The 24,310-nt window shown below is 41.2% G+C and overlaps 1 protein-coding gene across 6 annotated transcripts in view; it reads right to left on the reverse strand.

The window, feature by feature from the left end:
• Nucleotides 1–24,310, reverse strand: part of ACSL1 (acyl-CoA synthetase long chain family member 1) — an 85,928-nt gene that overhangs the window by 6,184 nt on the left and 55,434 nt on the right. For 5 of the 6 annotated variants that reach the window (XM_083458208.1, XM_083458203.1, XM_083458205.1 and 2 more), the window contains 15 exons: nucleotides 18,268–18,382; nucleotides 17,561–17,625; nucleotides 16,461–16,562; nucleotides 13,763–13,862; nucleotides 13,093–13,271; nucleotides 8,254–8,286; nucleotides 8,081–8,132; nucleotides 7,586–7,659; nucleotides 6,053–6,130; nucleotides 4,455–4,589; nucleotides 4,093–4,227; nucleotides 3,428–3,523; nucleotides 2,478–2,550; nucleotides 870–958; nucleotides 405–521 (listed from right to left, as the gene is read on the reverse strand). In XM_083458208.1, coding sequence (XP_083314334.1) covers nucleotides 405–521; nucleotides 870–958; nucleotides 2,478–2,550; nucleotides 3,428–3,523; nucleotides 4,093–4,227; nucleotides 4,455–4,589; nucleotides 6,053–6,130; nucleotides 7,586–7,659; nucleotides 8,081–8,132; nucleotides 8,254–8,286; nucleotides 13,093–13,271; nucleotides 13,763–13,862; nucleotides 16,461–16,562; nucleotides 17,561–17,625; nucleotides 18,268–18,382 — 1,443 coding nt within the window. Of the gene's footprint in view, nucleotides 1–404; nucleotides 522–869; nucleotides 959–2,477; nucleotides 2,551–3,427; nucleotides 3,524–4,092; nucleotides 4,228–4,454; nucleotides 4,590–5,922; nucleotides 6,001–6,052; nucleotides 6,131–7,585; nucleotides 7,660–8,080; nucleotides 8,133–8,253; nucleotides 8,287–13,092; nucleotides 13,272–13,762; nucleotides 13,863–16,460; nucleotides 16,563–17,560; nucleotides 17,626–18,267; nucleotides 18,383–24,310 lie in introns of all 6 variants that reach the window. The other variant, XM_083458206.1, reaches the window with a different exon arrangement.

Consider the following 24,310-nt stretch of genomic DNA (forward strand, 5'->3'; position numbering starts at 1 on the left):
TTCTCAGATTCCTCTTGTCCAATTAGAAGCTTCACATTTCTGGCATCTGTTGCTGTTCCCTTTATTTTACTACATTAGTTGTGTCCATTAACTTCAATGGGTCTACTCTGAGTAGGATTAGCAATCCATCGTTCTTACTAACTTGCATTAATTTTTGCATTTTAATTGGTTTCTGATTAAAGGACTGAAGCAGCCCTCTGGTACCTTTCTTTCACATTCTAACCTGAAACACTCTTAAAGGAGGATAAAACATGTTTGTGAAGTTCAAAAAGAGAATGCAAAGAGGAAAGATATGTAGGGCAATGGAAAGTCTGGACATCTCTATCTGTGGAATTAAAGCAATGGCAAGCCATCTTGATATTTGTTCTTATGTCTCAAAATGATCGATTCACAGGTTTACTTACTGGTAACCATTTCCCGATATCTCCGGTGTGTACCCAGCCATCTTTGTCAAGAACTTCTGCAGTCTTTTCAGGTTCCTTCAGATAGCCTAGGAACACATTTGGCCCTTTTACGCAAACCTGAAATAGAATGGAACACACGCTCTGTAAAAAAATCTGCAGGACAGGTTTCTCCTATTAAGTGTTTCAGTGTTAGGATGGAGTGGGAATAAAGCTCATTTACTGTAGCCAGTGCATCTCACTCAAGAGCGATTCTCTCTAATCTCATGCTTTAGTGACATTACCAGAGCATTTGTCTCTGTATGACAAACTGCATTGATCGAGATCACAATCCGAGGTCATTAAACTGAATGAGGTTTTTTATGGTTTCTTTGGATATAGATAGTATTTATTTTTAAACAATGGGTACAGTTTGAGACGGAGGACTCCTGACATAGGTTCATTCCTTGGATTTAGAGTGCTACTTACCTCACCCTCTCCTTTGGCAGCAAAATAATTCATTTCTTCAACATCAACAAGCTTTACAATGTTGCAAGGCATTGGGGCACCAACGTGACCTATTTGTTGGATAAATAATGTCTTTAAGCATGTGGCAATAGTACTCACTTTATAACTGTAGCTCTACATAAGCAGAAGTGGTGTCATTCAGACGGCAGTCTTTATTGTTTTCTCATGGTCCCAAGCCTGAGTTTTGAATGTTTCAAAGGGTACTTTGGCCTCAGCTTTTTAAAGTTGTATTAAGGCTCCCAGCCATCACACTGATCAAAACAAACTCTTCTAGAGTCAACTCATACATACCAAATTTGCTCATGGTCATTGACTATAGAGAGAGATCCATGTGACTTAAATGATACACTGGAAACTGCAGTGTATGGTATTGCTTCAGTGATGGCATTGCTGTATCTGTATGTAATGCCCAGTGCTTTGTTACCACAATGCCTTATTTGCGTTACGCAGGGCTTTCCATGTGTGCATTTGCATCCAAGGCTTACTTTCATTAAAGTAGCTAGATCTGTGATTAGCTACTGTGTTCGTCTGGTCTTATCAAAATAACCAGTGGGAACCCGACTTGAGTTCAAGTGCAGCCAGGCAAGCTGGCACTTAGTGCGTAATTTTTATTTTTATTTTGTCTATTAAATTAGTATACTGCACTTCATCCGTAGATCTCAGAGTGGTTAAAAACATAAATATATAAGATTTAAAAAACACAAAATACATTGGAAAACAAGGACGACAACAACAAATAAATAAAACCCCTTCCCACAAACACATTTAAAAAGGAATAGGATGTTAATCAGCCAAAGGTCTGGGGCCTAAAAGTGTATCATGAAGGCACCAGCCGAACCTCCTTGGGGAGAGCATTCCACTAACAGGGAGTCACTGCAGAAAAGGCCCTTTCTCGCATTGCTACCCTCAGGACCTCTCAAGGAGGCGGCATACGAAGAAGGACCTCAGAGGATGATCTCAGGGTCTGGGTAGATCAGGCTTCCTCAGCCTTGGCCCTCCAGATGTTTTGAGACTACAATTCCCATCATCCCTGACCACTGGTCCTGCTAGCTAGGGATCATGGGAGTTGTAGGCCAAAAACATTTGGAGGGCCAGGGTGAGGAAGCCTGGGTTAGGTTCATATGGTGAGATGTGGTCCCTGAGGTATTGTGGTCCTGAGCCACTTAAGGCTTTATAGGTCAAAAACAATACTTTGAACTGGGCCTGGACACTAATTGGCAGCCAATGTAGTCAAGCAAGGAACGGTGTACTATGAAGATGGCTGGTTCTGCTATCATGAACTTCCACAGCCAATCTCCTCCAGATATATGGAATATACTATCAATTCCAGTCTAATATGGAAATGAAATGCAAATTGAAAAGTTCCACCCTTTGCAGGATTGCACAAAGCAGAACAGCAAGACTCCCTTTATTTCCAGAACACCAGGTATGTGGACCACTACTGGAAGCAATACAATTTTCCTTTCCTTGCACTAACAATCCATAAACTTCTTTGGAAGGCTCACTTCATGCTTGAGTTACCATGCCATCTTTTTAACAACGTTTCAAGAAAGAACACAGAAGCCCTACCAGCGGTCCAGTCACCAGGTACTGTTAGGGAACATCCAGCTGTGCATTCTGTCTGTCCATAGCCTTCATAAAACTGTTAAACAGAGTACAGAAATTAGCCATTGGAGCTTTTATAGCCCCTCTCCTATTCTGTTGTTCCTTTAACACACACAAAAACAGAACTGTAGGCAATATGCAGGCTAAGCTTTTACAAAAACCCTGTACGAATGTAGGATTCATTTTTGCTAAGCCATCCATGGTCTCTCTACCCTCCCGCACTACAAATATTTTCAGTAAGAATTCCAACATATACAATCATTCCTACAGAAATGTCTTTAGTGAGTAATCACAAGTCTCATAGCTTTTGTTAGAACATTTGAACAAAATCCCATCTGCTTTCAATTTGGAGCGTTTTCTGAAATACATTCTTGCAGTTTTAATAATAAACATTAGCATCCAGCCCCTGCCCTAACATTATACCTAAAGGCCAAACACACTGAATTGTGGAAGCACATCTCTCTCTTTTAAGTGTGCATTGGGAATGGGAGATTTCCACTCATGGGCATAATGCTTTCAGAAGGACAGGCATGTAAGTCTGTTGCAGCAAAATCAACAAGTGGCCTTGTGTCACCTTACGACAAACCAATTTATTATGGCGTAAGTTTTCATGGACTACTATCCACTTCATGGAAATACCGTGCTATCAAAAAGAGAGCTAGTTTTTGTTAGTGGGGCATCTAATGACATGTTACTAGAAGTGATCCCACCCCCCAAATACATCCTTAGAGTGAGACAAATTGCACATCAGCTTCTCTCCTACTCAGATTCTACTCTTTTGGGTTATACTTTAACACTATGAGGAAAGTATGGCGTTTATACTCTTGACCAAAAAAATAAATAAAATGCTTTAAGGAAACTTTACGAAATAACAAGTAGAGCAGATTTACAGTTCAGTCACAGTCCAAACTCACCTGACAACCAAGAGCTGCTCGTAGGAAGGTCAGTACATTGGCAGAAACAGGAGCTGCTCCTGTTATCATTAGCCTGACTTTTCCTCCCAGATTTGCCTGAAAAGAGGGGGGGGAGAAGTGTCCACAATTATTTTCATTCCAACAGTAGCATCCAGGAAAAAGCTACGGTGAGTGGCACTTGGATATACATCTCAATGTGACTCAAATGTGCAAATCCCATTGATGGTTTCTATGTACATGTGAGTTAAGTGAATAAAGAGATTATTCCTTAGAACAGTATTCACTGTACCACTGGCTGCCTTGTTAATTCACCATTTGGAATTGTTCCACGACACAGCAATGAAGATCAGTGGCCATTCTAAAACCAAGCATGTACAGTAGAAGGCAATTTTCATTTATTTAATTCATTTATCAAAAGTATATCCTGCCCTTCCTTCCAAAGGAGCTGAGGGCAGGATGACTGCATAATAAATTAATGTGTAAGTGGGCCCCATTTGGCAATTCTATGCCAGGAAAAGAGGAAGGCTCTTTATTGGGATTGTTTGAAGCCATCCTCTTGAAAGTGGATGTTTCTGCCATGCAGGGTGTACTTGTAACCCAATTGCTTCTGCCCCCCTCCAGTGAGCACACTATTTTCATTTTTAAAAATGCAGGGGTATAGTTACCTGTATTTTACGGAAAATCATTTTATCCCACAGGCTGTTATTTCTAATTATGCCACTTCTAAGTTCCGCTTCTTTCCTCTTGGAAGCAAAATCCAATATCCACCGCTTAAATGAGGTATTTGCTTGGCCAAAGATCTGAGAAGAGAGACCATTTTTTATTATGTTTGCAGCAAAAAATTGCACGGGTCATTTACTGGCTTATTGATACCGGTTCACCGAGCAAATCCTAGAGGCAACTTTGCTTGCGATGTCCGTCCTGATGGCTACGGGCAGGTTCACTAAGCTGCAAAGTGTGCTCATCTGAACTTGTAAGGGGAGTGAGAAGGAAAGCACGGACTGGATTCGATTGCTCGTGGACTTACTTTATCAAACATTCTGTTCAGCAGTCTTGGCACAACTGGAAACACTGTAGGCTGCAAAGTTTTTAAGTCATCCATAAGTAGCCTGATGTCTCCCTGGAAAAATCCTATCCGAGCTCCATGACAGAGAATCACGCACTGTTGAAAGAGACCATATAGATTATTAAAACCAAACCCACCTGGCTGGGCAAGTAGATTTGCCCAAGTTAAAAATTAGGGACATTCTGCATATTTTCTAAGTGTAGTTTACAGCATTCTTTGCACTCTTCTGGCATATCACAAGTATCTTTACCAAGAAAAACAGTGCTGTCTAAGAAACGTATTTCTATCATTTTTGCCTCACACACCCAACTAAAACAAAAGTTACGGTCCTCAATATGTTCTGCACCCCAATACCAATGAGCATGCAAATGTTTGACTAGTCTGGTTCATACTGTTCCCTGCCTCACAATCTAGCACCAAGATTGATAAATCTCATCCTTAACTCAGTCAGCAAGTTCGCTGAATTTCATGCTGGGTAAATGCTGTAGGAATTACACATCTTGCTTGACGAATTAGCCTGGAGACATATGGCTAAAGAGATCAGCAGGCACACCAACGTTTTTTCACTGGTCTACAGTAGAGCTGTATGTTTCAACTTTGGGAATGCACTGAAGGCATTCAGAAAGCATTAGAGACAGAGGATGAGACAATCTCACTTAAAATACACAGAACAGTGTGGTGCTTCTCAAACTCCCCCCCCCCAAGGGTTGTGGCTATCAATTTCTACAGCATCGCCTGTCTCATAATGGCGCATCCTGATTAAAAACTGCGTCACAGGAGAGCCTTTTATTTTCTTTCCAGATATTTCAAAAAAGAAAGGATTTGATTATATTTTTATTTCCACACAGTTTATTTTCCCATCTCACTTGCTATAGGTTGTATTTGTTAGGATATTTCTGTTCCACCTTAAAAGGGAGCAGGCTCTGTGAGTCACAGAGTCTGCGTATTTCCTGTTTCACAGGATGTTTCTGTTGTGTCTTTGTTTTCGTCTCTCTCGGTGCTGGAACACTGAAGCAGGCAGTCATGTTTTTCTTTGTTCTGATCAACGCAGAAATAAACTTGTAAATAATGCTCTCCTGAGTGCATCTTTCGCTGTGCATTATCTGCTGATAGAGCGTGCATTGGCTCTGGAATGTGAGAAGCTATTTCTGGAGCTCCTGTCGCTAATTGCTGATACTGCGTGTCTACGGGAGATCAATGGACGTCCGGAGACGACGTGGAGTCAAGATGGACTTTGTCTCCCTGGCAGTATCCCAACAGTATTGACGGTTCTTCTAGGAGGGGCGTTGTTAGGCAGTATCATAATAAAAAAAGAAAAAGTTTTATCCCCCCCCCTTTCTGTTCCGTTTCAACATACCGGCTTAGATGCTCTTCTTACTTGTTGACAGGCTGACAAAAAAATTGCTTCCCCACAAAGAAAGAGTCTTACCTGCATAATTCTTTCAAATGCATGTGCAAGAGGCAAATAGGAAATGTGTGTGTCTCTGGCACTCATTATATAGCCACTCTGCAAAAAGAGGACACTACTTAATTGTTACATGGAAAATACAGGTTCCTACCTCCACAACTCTCTCAAACATGTGGGCCAGAGGCAAGAAGGATATTAAAATATCTTCTGTAGAAGGAAAAACTGCTTTCTGTCAGTGGAAGCACCAATAGAAGGAAAGAAAGAGAAAAATGTAAGAGTTAAATTTGTTTAGTGCAAGAACAGATACCCAAACACATATTTATCCCAAAGTCCATCTTTTTAATGGTTAACCTTGAATTTTTAAAAAGAGTTGAAACAAAGTTTGGTCTTTTGATTACAGTATTTTTTAAAAGTTGCTGATGTTGAGAAGTTCCAAGTCACCAACTTATTCCCGCCTGTTATTCCATGTCAGTTAAAACAGAACCAGTACACATGTCCACCAAAGCAACTGGAAAGAATGCAAGCTATAAATTAAACAAAAACCCAAGTTAGCTGATCAAGTTAATCTGGAGACTATTTTTTATACCACATTGCCCTATCAGCTGCAAAATGGGGTTTGAAAGTTGTGTCAATCATTTCCAGTGTGGCTTTCACAGCTAACAGGGTTCTTGCGTTTAATCCTGGGTTATTGATAACAAACATATTAGAAAAGTTTTTTCTTGCCTCAAGGTCACAAGAAAAACTGGATAAGTGAGATGTCATATCAAAAGCTAGATAGGAACATCAGATATAAAGGGCTGAGTGCGTCGTCCAATCATCCCTCGATTGGATCCTCCTTCTTAAACCGACTGATCTACATGTTATTTTTTAAAAAAATCCAGATATCTTTTGATACTGTGCTTTATGCAAGAGCTCTTCGAATCAGGCAAGTAGAGAAGCAATAATACACTTGGCTATAGAGTTAACACTAGGTTACGTTAGCTACAATTAAAATATGTGGGGAAAACTGGTGGAACATTCGTTATGGAGATAAGCTTCATGTCAGATAGCATCTGACCCAAATACCATCTCAACCATCAAATGTCAGTGGCCTTAGGAAAGTCACTCAGAGCACTATTCATGTGGGAGCACCGGCCCACCTTATATTATTGCAGTAATTCTTACAACACTGTTCTGAGCACTATAGCACTTAGTGCCATAAGGCAATCTGAAGTATTAAGAAATTTAGCAGACACACCTATGTTCTAGTTCCCCTTACAATTAATTTCAGTGAACCTTCAAGACAGGGTGCATTCTAAACCCAACTATAATTAAGATTAATTCACAAAGCAGCCTTTCCCATCTACTACCCCTCCAGGTGTTGTTTGACTACAACTCCCATAATCCCTGCCAACCAGCCATGCATGTTGCAAGTAGGAATCGAAAACATCTGGAAAGTGCCAGGCTGGGGGAGACTGCCACAGTGTCCAAGTATTAAATAATCATTGGGCAGCTTTGTGTTGTTGTTGTTTTAAAAAAGACTGCTAACAAAGTTTTAATTGTGCAATGCAGTTGTCCATCTCCAACAGTTTGGTTATAACATGTTTCAGAAGCTCAAGGGATAGTACATTGTGGAAGGTCTAGCTGCTTCCATTCCAAGTGAGGTACACTCTAAGCTTTTAAAAACTCAACCATCACACTTTACCTCTGTAGCTTTCACAAATGCCGACATATTGCTCACTATATTTTGGTGAGTAATCATTGCTCCCTTGGGGTTTCCTAGAGGAAAAAAGGTGTTAATATATGTAATAGTGAATACATCCAGTTTCTAACTAAGCTGCTGAAACGCTTGTATACATATGCAAGAGCTTAAGAATGATAGGTTATACAATGAATACACATAATCCATTTTACTTCCTTAAATGTCCTACCAAATGTGAAGAGAAATCCAGGATATGGGCAAGGCTGGATAATTTCCCCTACCTCCAAAACCTCTGTCCTTCTCAGCAGCTTAGACATACAACAGAAGTCTCTGTGCCCCATCAAAAACTAGGGCTCATAGCAGTTTAGTAAAGAATCTGCTTTTATAGCATTAAAACAGTTTTCTATGTTAGACTGCAATCCAGGTATCTCAAAATTCTAATCTCACTTCCCCAACCGACGAATGTTGTCTCCCCATTACAATACTTCTAAGGTGTACCTGTAGTTCCACTGGTGAAACAGATTACGGCTAGATCTTCTGGTTTTGGAAGCTAAGAAGAAGAGTAAGAGATTAGACTAGCAGTCTGTCTTTAACAACTGATCACACACACAGTTTGAAAGGCTAAAAAAATGTAAACTAGATTTTTATATTAGGATCTGCATGATACTTACTACAACTTTGTGTTTGTGGACTCTTCCCAGTGCCTTTAAGGAAGACAGGAAGGAGAGAGAGAAAGAGATGGCAAGTTAGGAAGCTAATGAAGTTTGGGATTTCCATAGCTCTTACTTTAAGCTCTCTCAGGAGCAGCAGTGAAAACTACTTTTCATTCATCGGTTTCTAACCAAGGCTCAGCTATTTGGAAGGGAAAGCACAACTATTCACCTAGCACTTAAAACAATGACAGCTTTCCTCATTTATAGGTTATACACTTGGACAGGTTTTAAACTCAATTAAGTTGTGGAAAGCTGGCAAGGCTTATGCTCTGTACTCATCAAATGCCCGCAGGTTCTGACCTTTCCCCTCCTTTGGTGAACTAGAATTGGAGCACCTCCAGTGGGAGCACAGTAAATTACACTGGGCAACAATTTTTACTTTTTGAATGTTGTCTAGATTTCTACAACTGATTTAGGGTATTTTTGCACTGCTGAATCAGGAAATGGCATCCGTTTCTCTCCATCAGGTCAGGTTTACTGTAAACTGAATGGTGGGCATTGATAAAGGTAAGTACACGTAAATTGCATGTTGCTTCACCATTTTTCAAACTTCAGGGCTCGAACTTCCATTTCCTGGAACTCCAGGAATGCTCAGCGGCAGGGAGGTCTCTCTTCAGAGTCCAACAGTAGTCAGCCATCATGACTGCGTCCCAGCGACCCTGATACCTGGTCTCCATCTCTTTCATGTCCTGATGGAATCTCTCCCCCTGCTCGTCACTCATTGAACCCAGGTTCTCAGGAAACCGGTCCATATGTGAAAATAGGTAGTGCATCTTGACGCGCATGTTGCAGCCCAGGTTTCTGAAAGCAGTCAGCATGTTGTTGACAAGTTCTGCGTAGTTTCTGGCCTTATTGTTGCCAAGAAAGTTCTTCACTACCAGAACAAATGCCTTCCACGCTTCCAGTTCCACTTCGTTCATTGAGTTTCCACACTTTGGATCTCTGATGAGCTGACGGATCTGAGGACCATCAAAGATGCCAGCTTTCAACTTCTCCATGGTCAATCCTGGAAAAGCCTGGCACAAGTAAGTGAAGCAGTCACCATCCTTGTCCAGAGCCTTGGTGAACTGCTTGATTAAGCCGAGCTTGATGTACAGCGGTGGGAAGAGTATTCTGTCTCTGTCCACCAGAGGGTCGTTGATGACGTTCCTTTCTTTGCAAGGCACCAATTCCTCCCGCACAGGCCAGTCCTTCTTCGTGTAATGCTGAGCACAGTCCCTACTATCCCACATGCACAGAAAACATGGGTACTTGGTGAAGCCAGACTGTTGTCCCAACAAAAAGTTCACCATCTTCAGGTCAACACAAATAAACCACTTATGCTGATCATAACCAATTTTCTCTAGCACATTACTTCACCGCTTCATAGTTCTCCTTCAGTGTACTCGAGTGAGCCAGGGGTATGGAGGCAAACTGGTAGCAGAACACATTTCAGTGATCACTTGCTGCTGTCAATGAACTGTCTCCAATCTTTGGGTTCATACTGTGGCAACTCCAAGCTTGAGCAGAAGCTGCGCAATATCTGCACAGTACACCAAGTCCTTCTCTTCTGAGAAAAAGTGGAGGTACTCTTGATGCCTGTTGCGGAAAAAGCTGATGCGTGCACTGTCAGACAGGAGGTTTTTTCCCCTTCAATCTGGATGCCAACAGTTTGGCAGAGTCCTTTGTCAAGCTGAGGTCGCGAACTAGATCATTCAACTCTTTTTGGGAAAATGGATGTGGAGCATCATCTTCAAGAACCACTTCTTCTTCTTCATGTCCTTCAACACTGGAGGCATCTTCGTCACTAATGTCAGGAAGTTCTCCGAAGATAGGCACTGGAATTTCATCACAATGAGCTACAGGACGACGTGCTGATTGAAGATCAGGATACTTCGTGGGGCGGCTGTCCCATTAACTTAGTTTTGATCCCCCAACTTTATGCTTTGCCGCACCAATTTATGGAAGATTTCGAGGTTTTATGACTTCAAACTGATCCCTTTTCGACATAATCACCCAGAACTATCAGACCTGAATACTTCTTGTCATTAAAATAATCATTTCCAATCAAAACAATTATTCGACATGGCATTTTACCCCCACAACTTCTTCTAAAATGCTCCACACAAGCATACGTGTGAACAAAAACATAAAAAAATGACGTGGCCATAGCTCAAAAACTTGACCTGATTGAGCAAAACCAATGTGATTTTTGGATTCAGCGCATCAGATTCGTCCTAATCAACTGAAAAAACACAGACAACAAATTTGTTGTTGACCAGTGTTATGTTTGATTGCATGCAGTTGATTCAGGACAGATCTGAACTGGCACAACATACAACTAGTAGTAAATTCCACCTTGGTATATGCATGAGGTAACTTAGAAACACTGCTTGTTGTGGTTTTCAAATTTGTCACTTAAAACTAAATAAATAAAGGAAAGCTCCTTCCCTGAATGAAGAAAGGCTCATGCTGGTAATCAAGCATTTGGAAATCCACACCCTAAACTTCACCTCAGGACACAAGGCAGAAATTATTAAACTGGTTTAATATTAAGTTTAACAGTGCTGACTCTGGCCTCTTTAGTTTTCTGAATGTTGCCATTGGGCTGGGGAGCAGAAACGAAAGAGATGCATGTGGTATGGCTATGATGAGTGAATTTCTACCAGTAATGAAACAAATAAACCTGGTGATAGTCTGGAGGCAAGAGCTAGGACTCAGCTATACAGCTGCAAATAAAACGTTTTAAGTGTGTTTTAAGTGCAATACACAATGTGACACTAGATGGAAATCGTTATGGAATTCAGTGTATTTTTAAAAACGTTTTTTAAAAAAGCATTTTCAGAACTGTTTTTATATGTATGTAGATTCCACCCTAGTCTGAACAGGTTCCCGTGATGAATAAACAAGCAGATTAAAAACAAAGTCATCTTTTCCCCAGGAAAACGCTTCAGTGATGCTACTTTAGCAGTGTTGAACTCCAAATTATTTATTTAACAAAATCTATAGACAATTTAATAACAACAGCTACAATAACAACAATAACAAACACTAAGCCAGCTAAATATTTTATGCATAGAAAACTACAGATCAACAGAAATTGAAAGCAAGTATACCTAATGCAATTATGTATTTGAAAAGGCATAAAGAAACAGACGTTTTGAGAAGGCACTTAAAACAATACAGTAGACACCTGCCTGTTGTTACCAGGCAGGAAGTTTACAGCATGGGTACCGCCACAGTAAAAGGTTGACTTCCTCACAGATGTGAAATGAACATTATATGGCTTCTGCAAAAATGCAAGTTCCACATATCAAAGTGATCAAGTGGGCACATATGGGGCAAGTTGACCCTTTGAATAATCTCATTCCAGGCTATTGAGGGTTTTATTTACTAACACCTTGAATTTGCACATATCTTTGAGCACGGGTGTAACATATTGACAAGATTTCATTCTTGTCAGCAGCTGTGCTGCAACGTTCTGCATTAACTGAAGTTTCTGGATCAACTACAAGGGAAGCCCCACATGGAGTTTGCTGCAGTAATCCAGTCTTGAAGTTACCAGTGCCTAGTTTAATGGTAGCCAAGGTATCCTAGTCCAGAATAACTGTGGCCAAGGCCCCTAGTGACAAAGCTGGATTCAGAAGCATCCCAAGACTGTGTATCTGTTCCTTCAGAGGGAGTTCAACCCAGTCTTTGGACATGTTGTTGGCAAATTCAGGAATTCTTCTGCAAGTGCAAGCACTTTGGTATCCAAAACATGTGTAACTGTCTATTGGCAATAGGATTCTGAATAGGTAGGGCAAAGTTCAGGCAGAAATGGACATTCCTGAGCCTCAACACAAAATAATATTGTAGATGCTTCAGTAGAAAGCCAGTCACCTAAAGCAGGATCTTGCCCTTGTAAAACAAGAACTCAGGTACATTAAGGAAGCAGAATGTTGGGAGATTCAGGACACACAAAAGAAAGTACTTCACACAGCAAATAGTTAATAGTTTGCCTGCATAGGAGGCCATGATGTCCCAACCTGGATGGCTTCACATAAATTCAGGGTGGATAAGGCCATCAAAGGTTGCTAGCCATGATGGCTACGTTCTACCACTACTGTCAGAGCCGTATACTTTTGAATACCAGTTCCTGGGCATCACAGGTGGGGCAAGTGCTGTTGTGCTCAAATTCTGCTTGCAGGATTCCCACAGGCATCCGTCTGGCTATTGTGAGAACAGAAAAGCTGGTCTATATGGGCCTTTGGGCTGATCCAGTGAAGTTTGTCTTGTGATAAAGAGTCTCAATTGACTTGCCTAATCCTAACTGGGAGCACATAGGCATCAGCGCTAGACACTCGGAAGCTGGATCTTTTTTCATGCCATCCAATTAAAGGTTCAGGCTCCTCAAAAGTCAGACTTGAAAGCTTACTGGAGAACTACATTACAGAAGCACAAAGTACATTTGGAGTATGGATTTGCGCACAAGACCTCTGATCTTTGTTGCAGTGACACTTTATAAATCAGGACTACAGGTTCTCGTTAACATTTTTCAAGTGTGATTCCCCATCCCAGAATTGACACAACCTTTGAACCAGTTATACTAGGTTGTGTATCTTTAATCTTAGCAAATGTTTAGTGCCATGTTGTGAAATACTAATTTGTAAACTGGCCAGGAGATCCAAGCTTTTACACAACACAAGTCCAACCTTTATCCTTTACCCTGTTGGTCAAAGATCAGCATTTTGTAACTTGCTAAACTTCGCTTCTTTCTTCCCTTGATTTTGATGTATCATCAAAACTTGTGGCTGTCCCATAAACTACTTTGCTCACCTCAAATTCTTTCATGCTGATTACATCCACTCCACTTTTCTTTCCACGAGTGGCAAGATCATTCTCAAAGGGATCCATAATCACAATTGTCTTGAGGACAGATATTTCTCCTTTCTCGATGTTATCCAACAGAAGCTTCGCCTTTTCAGGCTTATCACAAAAAACCAATGCTAAGTCAGCTAAAATTGGGAAGAAAGGGGGCAAAGTTATTAAAATTTGAATAATTAGAATCAGCTTACCCTCACCCTGTCTAGTCTACTTCTGCACAAAAGACTATGTCACCAAGGTTGGGAGTAAATTGCATATTGTACACTTAAGTTTGGCGCTTTCATTTTGCTGCAGGGATCTCATTGTATGTAGGCCATTCCAAGAACGCTCTTCAGGCTGCTCCTTCTCCAAAGCCATTATATCCCAAAACAGACTGTCGGAATCGATGGATTCACTTCCTATAGTCAGCAAGTCCTTGTGTCTACTCAGCTATTAAAGGCTACTTCATCTTACCTACTGCAATTCTGTTGCTGTAGCAGCTTTCAAAAACAATTCTGTAAAGAACTCCACAGCTGCAAAATTAAGTTGCATTCAATGATGTTTAGGTTATGGTGGGTAGACTTTTTAATAGTGACTGTATTACAGACAAGTGTATTCAGTTGTTGAGGAATGCAGAATATACCTTTATTTACAATGTAAGTAATAGCTTCAGTTCCAAGGGTGTCGTAGAGGGGTACAGCCACCATAGAGTAAGAGTAGCATCCTTGTTCAATGATAACCCACTGCAAGAGAAGCAGAGTTAATGTAGTGCTTATTTGCCAAGCACAGATGCTACAGCCAGCTGGCCTGGTTTAGGTATTTTCACACTAGCATTAAAACAGTGACTCAAGTATGCCAGTGTCAGCCTTGTTTGTTTGCAAAGCAAGCTGCTGCCATCAACTGAAGTATGCAGCAGTAAGGAGAAAAGTCAATGCTTTTGCAATTCGTTTCCTTTATGAATACTGTCATGGAAGCTAAGATGCCATTCATGCAGCTATTTACAGCTTGTGATCGGTGCTGTTTAGCCAGCCCATGCACGGATTTGTTGTTATGATAAGTTACAAGCCAGCTTTTGCTGATGCAGTTTGTTGCATTCTGCATGTGCCTAATAACCAGTTCAGTCACAAGCTGAGAGTCTGAACAGGCACCAAGATAAGGAAGAACTATTACCCACTGACACAAACAGTCCTGGAACAGTCTGTTAATATATCATTGGAGTTGGACGTACATATTCGTGTTGAAATAGTTTGTAAGTCTGGAGTACTGAAAAAAAGAACATTACTGTGGAACCTTGGGTTGCGGACATAATCTGTGATGGAGGCATGTCTGCAACCCACCGCATTTGTAACCTGCAGTGCTGCATCTGCACACGCATGTGACGTGATTTAGCGCTTCTGTGCATGCGCAAGCGGTGAAACCCAGAAATACCCTTTCCGGTACTTCTGGGTTTCCCGTGGTCCGCAACCTGAAAACATGTAACCCAAAGCATTTGTATCCTGAGGTACCACTGTACTTCTGCATCTTGTTTCTCAGGGTTACTTCACATTGCCCCTGTAGGAGGAACTGGACATAGTAAACATAGGTCTGCTGCTGAAAATGATATAAAGAGTTTCCCTCTCCTCTTCTTTGTAATACAGTACTGGAAAAGTGTGGTGAGATCACATCATACATTTGGCAGCTGCAAGGGCATGGAGTGGTTAAAGAAGGGCTATTGCTCCACAACAGTCGTATCTACAGTGGTACCTTGCAAGACGAATGCCTCGGAAGACGAAAAACTCGCAAGACGAAAGGGTTTTTTGTTTTCTGAGTTGCTTTGCAAGACGGATTTCCCTATGGGCTTGCTTCGCAAGACGAAACGTCTTGCGCCTTTTTTTTAAAACCGCCAATGCATTCCTACGGGAAACCGTCAATACGCAGTGGTGCTTCGCAAGATGAAAAAGCTCGTAGAACGAAAAAACTCGCAGAACGAATTAATTTCGTCTTGTGAGGCACCACTGTACTTCCATCTTGTATACAGGTGTTGCTATCAAACCCAGTTCCCTGCCACATGAATTTGTTCAATACAAGCATTTAGAAGAACACATTACAATTCCTTATGCATGTAAAAAGCAATCACTTGTACAAAGAGTATTTTAATGCAATGTGCATCAGGAAGTGCCATAGGAGGGCACTTCCATCATTATATGTTGCCATGAACCTAAAGGATAAAGCTGATTTAAGCAAGTAATACTATAATAAGCAAGCTAACTGATGGTTAAAGCTAAGCCATATGCTAATGCTTTCTTAACCAAAGTCCCAGATATTTTCCACACCTATTTCTCTATAATGTGCTGTATTGTATTACTGGATCAATCAGTTCAATGACTCTTTCCTAAAGAGTAGCACATTAGATTAAGAGATAATGTTGGAAAAAACAAATGCCAACAAAAACAATGCAGGAATCAAACTCCCTGAACTAGTATTGAACTGGAAGAAACGTTCGGTATCTTAGCTACCACAGTTGTTATGACTCAGTTTTGTGGTCTGTTAGTATCAAGTCTTAGAGGCTTGCATTGTCTGCAGTTCACAATTCAAATTTCCATAAAGGGTGCATATGAAGGAACAGTCTCCCTCTGGAAAACATCTCAGTTATAAAGCTATGTACGTACAAAGGATTGCTGAAAGTTAGCTAATGAGCAATTAGTTCCACCCTGGTATGAGCTTGGTTGCATAGTAGGGCTTGGTATGAATTATTTTTACACATTGTGCAAGTTTATAGGTGCACTGCATTACAACACTCTTTGTTTTCTTTTACACACATAAGAAACGTCAATGCATTCTTAACAACAGAATTTGTAAGTGCATATCCAGGTGTGTAAGAGTTGATATTGTAATTTAGGGCTCGGCAATATCTGGTTTTCAACATCATGATATATCAGCAGCTAAGTATCAGTATATGCTGATATATCACAGTGTCTGAAAAGTATCTTGTCTGCTTCTTCCTCCCCACCTTAGGGGAGGAAGAAGCAGCCGAGATATATCACCCAGCTCCATACTGCTCTGGTTCCTGCAAGGAAGAGCAGTATGGGGGCTTGATCAGCTGAGGGGTGGGCAGCTTCCTTGCAAAGGGAGACCAAACCCTTGATTCTGGCTTCCAGGTGAATTGGTTTCCTAGTGAGCAAGATGTGATTTTTACGGACGATGGCAACCTCCCAACCATTCACTCTGTACTGGTGCTGCACTGTGTACAGGGTTGGGTGAAATTAGGATCATGGAAGCTCATCTTCCCAGGGGCGCAAAGCTATACAATTGGACTACCTTATTCCACAAGAGTTATCAGCCTAATGATAGCCTTTGATTACCTCAGGTCTGTTCTGTGAAAAGATTCCTATGAACTGATCAGGAGATGGTTTGAAGCCTCTGTTCAGAAGTGCTGAGCCAACACATTCTGCTCTTTCTGCAACCTGGGGGAAAACACACGTCTGTGTAAAGGTGCACCACTTACCAATTCTGTGAAAGCATGTAGGAGTTTACTGTTCAATTTTCCATTTTATCCCGCTCAGCCTCTTCAGTAACCTTAGCCACTTTACACATTTCGCACAGGTACTGGCCAATGCTTAAGGGAAACTATATACCATTAATTAGTAGGATGGAAGCCTGTTTTTTAAAAGCCAGGTATCTGCTCTAAAAAATTATGCCTAGGCAGAGCTAAGAATAATTCCACAACTGCCCTGGCCATTAAATTCACAAACCACATAGAAGAATCAGATTTTAAATGAGCTGAGACATACTCAGTTTGAATACGTAGGTGGGAATGCTGTTAAGTCTGTTTAGCTAAGAATACAAAAGCTTAGAATATGAAATATTATAGGGATCACACACAGGATCAATATTTCCAACACGTAAAATCTCTCTTGTGATATATATTAGCCAAGTTACAATGAAACACGGTGGCTTAGATTCTAAGATAAGCTGACTTGAGAAAGTTAATTGAATAAAGTCCTCCCCCTCAAAAAACCCCAAACCAATCAGATGTCTGCTATCGCCCAAAGTTCCCACCCATTCTGGGTAATTTCCCCATTGTGCACAGGGTGTGGAGCCTCTGACCCCTCCAGACAGGCTTTTCAGGAATTGAAAGAGAAAGGAAGGGACAGGAAATATAAGGAAGTTCACAAAAGGAAAAACTGATTAGAATTCAAGTTTTGAAAGATACTTTAAAGTGTTGAACTAGAGATTAGGCAAGTGTGCAACACATAAAGCCTGGATACTAGTGAAACTTAACAACAATTTTGTATTAAATATAAACATAAAGAACATAGGCCACTTAAGTATGCACCAAATAATTGTGGCTGTTGAACTTCCCTCATCCCAACATTTCTGAAAGGAAATAACTTGATTGCTGTAAGCATCAAAAGAATCAAACACTAACCTCATCAACATACACAAAGTTGTGTCCACTCACCTCCTTGTAAGAGATCCATTCATATGGTTGATTTGGTTTCCTTACACCCAAACAAGGGCCATTGTCTACAGTGATAAAAGTTTAAAAGGTTTAAGAATTTTAGCAACTAAAAAGGAAAAGAAAGAAACACAAGGGAGATTCTAGTTCATTCCACCATCAGATGGTTCGCTCTAGCCCCCCCAAAAAACCACGATTTTAAAGTTAAAAATTCATGTGCAAGGCTTCATTACTCACAATGTCAATATTGCAACCATCATGATACATAGTTCTCACTTTAAACTTCAATCATCAGGTTCTGAAAGTTTAGCTGATTACTATTTGCTATTCCTGATTTTCTGATTACTATTTGCTATTCCTGCCCACCTAGCAGTTTGAAAGCACCCCTAAGTGCAAGTAGATAAATAGGTACCGCTTTATAGCGGGAAGGTAAACGGCGTTTCCGTGTGCGGCGCTGGTGCCGGCTCGCCAGATGCCACTTCGTCACGCTGGCCACGTGACCCGGAAGTGTCTCCGGACAGCGCTGGCTCCTGGACTCTTGAGCGACATGAGCGCGCAACCCTAGAGTCGGACACGACTGGCCCGTACGGGCAGGGGTACCTTATTCCAGCAGACAATATTTTACTGCACTATGAAAGCAGTCAGCTACTGTTTCTTTCAGGTGACTAGAGCACTGTTCCAGTTTGCTTTCCCAAAGCACGAATACTCACTTGACACGTGCATTCCTCTTTGGAAGACATCATAAACTGTCTTCACGTCATCATAGTAGTATGACATTGTCTCATCACTATCAAGTAGTGAGGATCTTCGGGCAAGGTCTTCACCCTGTAGATAAAAGAAGGTTAAATTACACATTTCTTTCTCCAAAGCGTCCTGTGTGACACTTCTTTTTGATGTCAGACAGTAACAGCCAAGTGACTAGGTTGTTGCAATAGTTGGTTGAATTAGGAAGCATGTCAACGAAAGAAGCAAAACTCTGGCTAAAATGTGTGACAGATATAAATTTAGTTCCTATCTCGTTTCATTTCTGCTACAATACTAGGGCATCCCAGATAGTTAAATCTAAGTTCAGCTGTATCTGGTTGATACGTACACAAAAACAAAAATTAGTGCTGATAACGTAGTCTAGTTGCAGTTTGCAGAAAGGAAGTGTATTCTAGAATTAGTCATCCTATGCTTATAAATTTGCTTGAATAGAATAAAATGTTGAACTTAAAAAGGGGTTGCCTGCCTTTTCGCAGTCATGGGCAGATCTGCAAGCTATTGTGGGCAACACACACACACACCACAACCTATTCCATTGCTAAACAAAATGCTTCTTTCAAGTCTAACATCAAAGGGGATGGGGGACCCTGTGGGAACATGTGTGTTTGTGGACATCACAACTCCTGCTCTACACACTACAAGGTCAATGAGTCACTGCAAAAGGTTGGTTTCTTATTTCCAATTAAACTAGACCAAACTTGAGAAAAGTCTAACATTATGCTGCAATAACTGTATAATCTTTTGCAATTGCCTTGTCCCAAGGCAGTGGTAGCCAATGTAATGCCCTCCAGATGATCATAGAATAGAATCATAGAATCATAGAGTTGGAAGAGACCACAAGGGTCGTCGAGTCCAACCCCCTGCCAAGCAGGAAACACCATCAGAGCACTCCTGACATATGGTTGTCAAGCCTCTGCTTAAAGACCTCCAAAGAAGGAGACTCCACCTCACTCCTTGGCAGCAAATTCCACTGAACTACAATTCCTATTATCCCTGACTACTGGCCATGCTTGCTAGGGCTGATGGGAATTCAGCAACATCTAGAGGACCAAAAGTTTCTCACACCTGTTTTAGAATCGCTGAGAAAAACTATCTCAGAAACCAGATTTCTCTTTAGTACATTATTGAAGTATAAGAATTGCACCTGTGCCCTAAACATTTGTACAGCCTTTCCACTGTAATACACACTGCTCACCTTGCAAATAAGGTAATTGTCTGGAAGTACCTTTTTGGTGTGTTTACAAACAGCTCGCTCGGGAAAAGAATTTTTCAGTGTAAAACTGGTTCAGCTGGTTTCAAACTAGTTCTCACACAGAGTTTCATATTCAAGAGCAGACATCTATAAAAAATACTACTTGAGTTTTACATGAAAGTTTCATTGAAAGAATTAGTCAGCTGATCAAGTTTTCAAAGTGACATTTTATGAACTACAAGCTCCTCGTCATCATTATAGAATACTATACTCTTCAGTGAAAGCCTGCTTTGTAAGTGGACGTCTTGTGATCATGATCACTCACTATCCCAGCAACCAAAAAACCCCAAGATGATAAATGCCTCAAATAAGAAATGCTTTATTTGCATCATTCCTATCTAACACATATGACTAATTGATGGCAAAGTGCTCTCTACTCTATGAGAAGCTTACAGGCTTTTTTCCTATGTTCTCATTTACCTTGCTGCTTATTATTGTGAGAAGTGAAGTTACAGGAAACCAGGCAGGGGGCCTTCTCGGCAGTGGCACCCTCCCTGTGTAACGCCCTCCTATTAAATGTCAAGGAGATAAATAACTACACAACTTTTACAAGACATCTGAAGGCAGTCCTGTATCAGGAAGTTTTTAATGTTGACATCTTATTGTGTTTTTATATGTATTGGAAGCTGCCCAGAGTGGCTGGGGCAACCCAGCCAGATGGGCGGGGTATAAATAATAAAACGGCGATGAAGATGAAGCAGCAATAGCAAACCTGAATTTGTCCCAAGGTGGTAGAAGTGGTTGTGGCTCCTTGAAAGAGCACTATCTGTATCATACACATGTGCTGTATCCATAATTTTAAGGTGTAACTGTACACAGTACCATAAAAAAATGCCTCAGGTCTGCATGGCTTTTTATCTTAAAATATAAGCAGGATAATCAAAGTTAACCACATCCCACTGTTCTTTAGACAGAAGCTTGCATCCATACAAGCTAGCTGGAGAATAACTGCCCTACAGAAGCAGTGCTGATAAAGAAAAACTTTCTAGCAAGTGAATACGTAGCATTTAAACTTCCTAAGTCCAGTACTTCATACAGAAATCCTCGCTGCCACCTTTTAAAGGTGTATCGGTAATATTTCCTGTAGGAGAAATGGGGGTGAGGTGAAGCTCAGAAAGGATGAGCTTTTATAAGCCTGCCAAGCGTAGTAACATAGGAAGCCGCCTTATACAGTGCACACAAGCCTATTTACTCTGCATCCAGTGTGCTCCCACTGCTGGGTTTGTGAAGCAGTGTACACACGTTAGCCACAATCCACATCTGTCTTGAAGTTCCTTGAGAGATACTGCGTTCTTATGTTGTTTTCCCCAAACCAATTTCAATCCAATTTGCAAACGTATGAGGACAACCACTCCCCCTCTCCGCCCACTGGTGTGGGCAGGCAGCACTTGACTTGGAAACACATACAACTGTACAGATGTGTGCAATCATGTGCAGATTTTATTTTAAAGGCAATGGGAGTTGGGGGAGTGGACCTTGCTGCGTTTTAATGCATACGCAACCTAAGTCAGACCCTTGTTCCATTAGTTCAGTACTGTCTACACTGACAGGTAGCGGCTTGCTAGAACTTCAGACAAAGGATCTTATTTGGGGATGCCGGCGATCAAGCCTGAGATCTTCTACACTCAAAGGAGATGTTCTACCACTGAGCTATATACCCTTCCCCTAAAATTCATAGCAAGAGGAAAAATCTAAACTAATTCCCAACTCAGGCTCTTGAGAGACCACTGCAACTCTCATTGTGCACGTGGAATTTTGCCTGCTGCTTTACAGCATAATATTCCAGTGCCTAGTTTACTGGCAGTGGAAGGAGGGAGGGGAACTACAGCAGGCATAGGCGGGCCAAGTTTGCCTATGACTGAACTACAGCAATTGGCCTGCTGTCAGCCAGCGACTTCACTGAAAGAGGTTGGGAGAAGAATGGCAGAAGTGCTGGTAGTTCTCAAGACGCTTTTGTTGCAGGCACACTTCTCTAGAGTGAAAGGATACTTGGATGCATGCCTGAGGAAGCTATTGTGTTGTCAGCTGTGAGCAAGCTCTTGTTGATTTAAGGAGAGCACACAACCCCAGCCAGCAGTGCCCAGATTGCCAGCCACCCACTAACCATCAGAAACTTGGTATTTTGCAACAGCTATTTGCCAACTACCAGTTTATTAGGCTATGGAAAGCGTGTCAGCATTACCAGCCGCTCTTTGGAAAGAATGCCATGAGGTGGCTCTGTTAAAATCAGCACACCAGTTGCAAAACCTTGACAAGGATGCTGGGAAAAGGAGGCCCAAAGGGACTTCAAACTAGGATTTATAGGAACATTAGAGCACAGGAGGGCAGGCTGTCTTAACAGCAGCAATTGGGAAAAAGGGGAATTTTAGAAGATGTGGTAGTTACTCCACGGAAGCAAACACAAATATGCTTCGTTTGGCTAGTAGAGTCAAACATCTGATCACGGTGTAAGGTCAGTACAAGTTGGGCAAGTGAGTGATCCTGATGGGATATAAGGTAATCCTGCCGGCCTGTGATGACTCCCCACCCTGGGCCCTGTAAGGAAGTGTCACCTAGTAGGAGCAAGAGTTGCAGAAACCAAGAACAGCCAAATTTCTCTAAGTTTTTCCTTTTGTTTTACATAAGCATTGTCTGATAGAAGCTCATTATTTCATTTGATACTACTAGTGATGGCTTTAATGTGCATGCCTTAAATACAGGATTTCCATCAGACATGAACCTTTCTTTTTTAATGACACTAATAGGAAAAGAACTGAACCTGTCAAAATTCATAATTATTAGAAGTGCAAGACCTACATCCTCATTTATTCCTTGCCATCTAGTGGAGTACTTATTCAGATATACTTAACCTAAACTTGAAGGAATTATTGTTGAAGTCTATGAGCTTCAGCATAAATAGGACTAGAATCAGAAGCAAGCATATTCCCACACCTCAACTCTCAATTATTTGCCCTGCACTCAGAAATAGTGGTCTTCTCAAGCACAGTGACTTCCAGACCTATCAATTGATAAAGAAAATGAGCAGAAGTCCCGATCAGAGTTTAACTTCAAGGGACAAAGTATACTCAAAATCCATAAACCAGATGTACTTTTCCATACACATCAAATTGGTTTTGCAGCAAGTGAAATGAAATAGCAACAGATGATAATGGATTTTCATTTGCAAGAATTATTCCCAAGCACTCTGGAAAATATAGTGGGCAAGATCTGTTGACTTTTTGAAAAAGACCCTACTAATACCTTATCAGACCTAAGTTAGCAGTTCCTATTCAGCAAAAATACCCCAGTTTATCCAGGATAATAGTTTGCTAGACAAAGCGAAGTATGAGCCAGTTCAGCACAAGGTTTTTATTTATCCACACAATCAGTTTTAATGCCATGAGCCTGAAAAGTATTGCTCCAGTATACTTTGCTTGCTGCAGCAAGAGATCAAGCTCATTTCAATTAGGCTGTTTCAGATTTATTTCATTAAAATACTTACAACATTACAAAACAGTACAAAATTCCTCTTTGGCTGGTCGGGGTATGGTGTTTAAAAGAATAGTGTAAAAATAAAGATCCACACTACACAGTGACCAATAATTAATGACCAATATCATTAACATGAAAATGAATGAGTGAACCAAAAATTTAATAGCATATGCAGAAAACAAAGTCATCAACACAATGAAACTGCACGTGGATCTAACTAGATGCATATACTGTACAACTAATGACAGGAGAGTATTTAAAGAAATTCAGTACAGCTAATCAAGTATAATTTTCAGGTACCTTGTCTAATCACAATGTTTTGTACAGTGGTGCCCCGCAAGACGAATGCCACGCAAGACGGAAAACCCGCTAGACGAAAGGGTTTTCCGTTTTGGAGGTGCTTCGCAGGACGAATTTGCTATGGGCTTGCTTCGCAAGACGAAAATGCCTTGCGATTCCTGGGTTTTTTCCCCCCTCCCCCCCTTTTTCCCAAGCCCCTAAGCCGCTTAACAGCTGTTAGCTAAGCCGCTTGACAGCTGATGGCTAAGCCGCCTAACAGCTGATCTAAGCCGCTTATCAGCTGATCTAAGCCGCTAATAGCCTTTTAGCAGCTAATCTGCTAATCCCTTAAGCCTTTAATAGCCGCTAATAGCCACTAAACCGCTAATAGCGCTAATACGCTAATGGGCATGCTTCGCAAGACGAAAAAAACCGCAAGACGAAGAGACTGGCGGAACGGATTCTTTTCGTCTTGCGAGGCACCACTGTATCTCTGTGTTCAAAATGTTTTGGTACCTGTGGTGTGGTGATTGCCTGTATCACAGCGTAACAATGCTGGTCCTCACCTCAAAAATCTGTAGGGCTGGAAGAAATCCCCACAATCCCTGAACATATACTTAAACAGAAAAGGGAATACCAGAGGGACCCTGTAGATGGAAAATTTCTGTCTATATGGAAAGATGGCCTCCTAATTCACAAATAGCTATGCTTGGCACAAGATGTAGAAAATGCAAAGAAGTTTGCCAAGGGTCATGTCTGGGGCAACTAGGATAGTGAAAGCCTACCCAGGCCCCTTGCTCAAAGCTGCTTGTTAAAGTTGCTCATAGAGGAAATTGCTACTGACCTTTATTTCACACTTGTATTGGACTGTGTGGGATATTTTGACTGCAAGAATGAGCCTGGATTGGAACCAGGCCAGACAGCCAGGGAAGGAGAAAGCACAAAGAGAAACTATCCTCTAAAGCAGAGGTGGCCAACTCCCAAAA

This window comes from Podarcis tiliguerta (assembly GCF_965153285.1).
Source record: "Podarcis tiliguerta genome assembly, chromosome: 9".
Taxonomy (NCBI): Eukaryota; Metazoa; Chordata; class Lepidosauria; order Squamata; family Lacertidae; genus Podarcis; species Podarcis tiliguerta.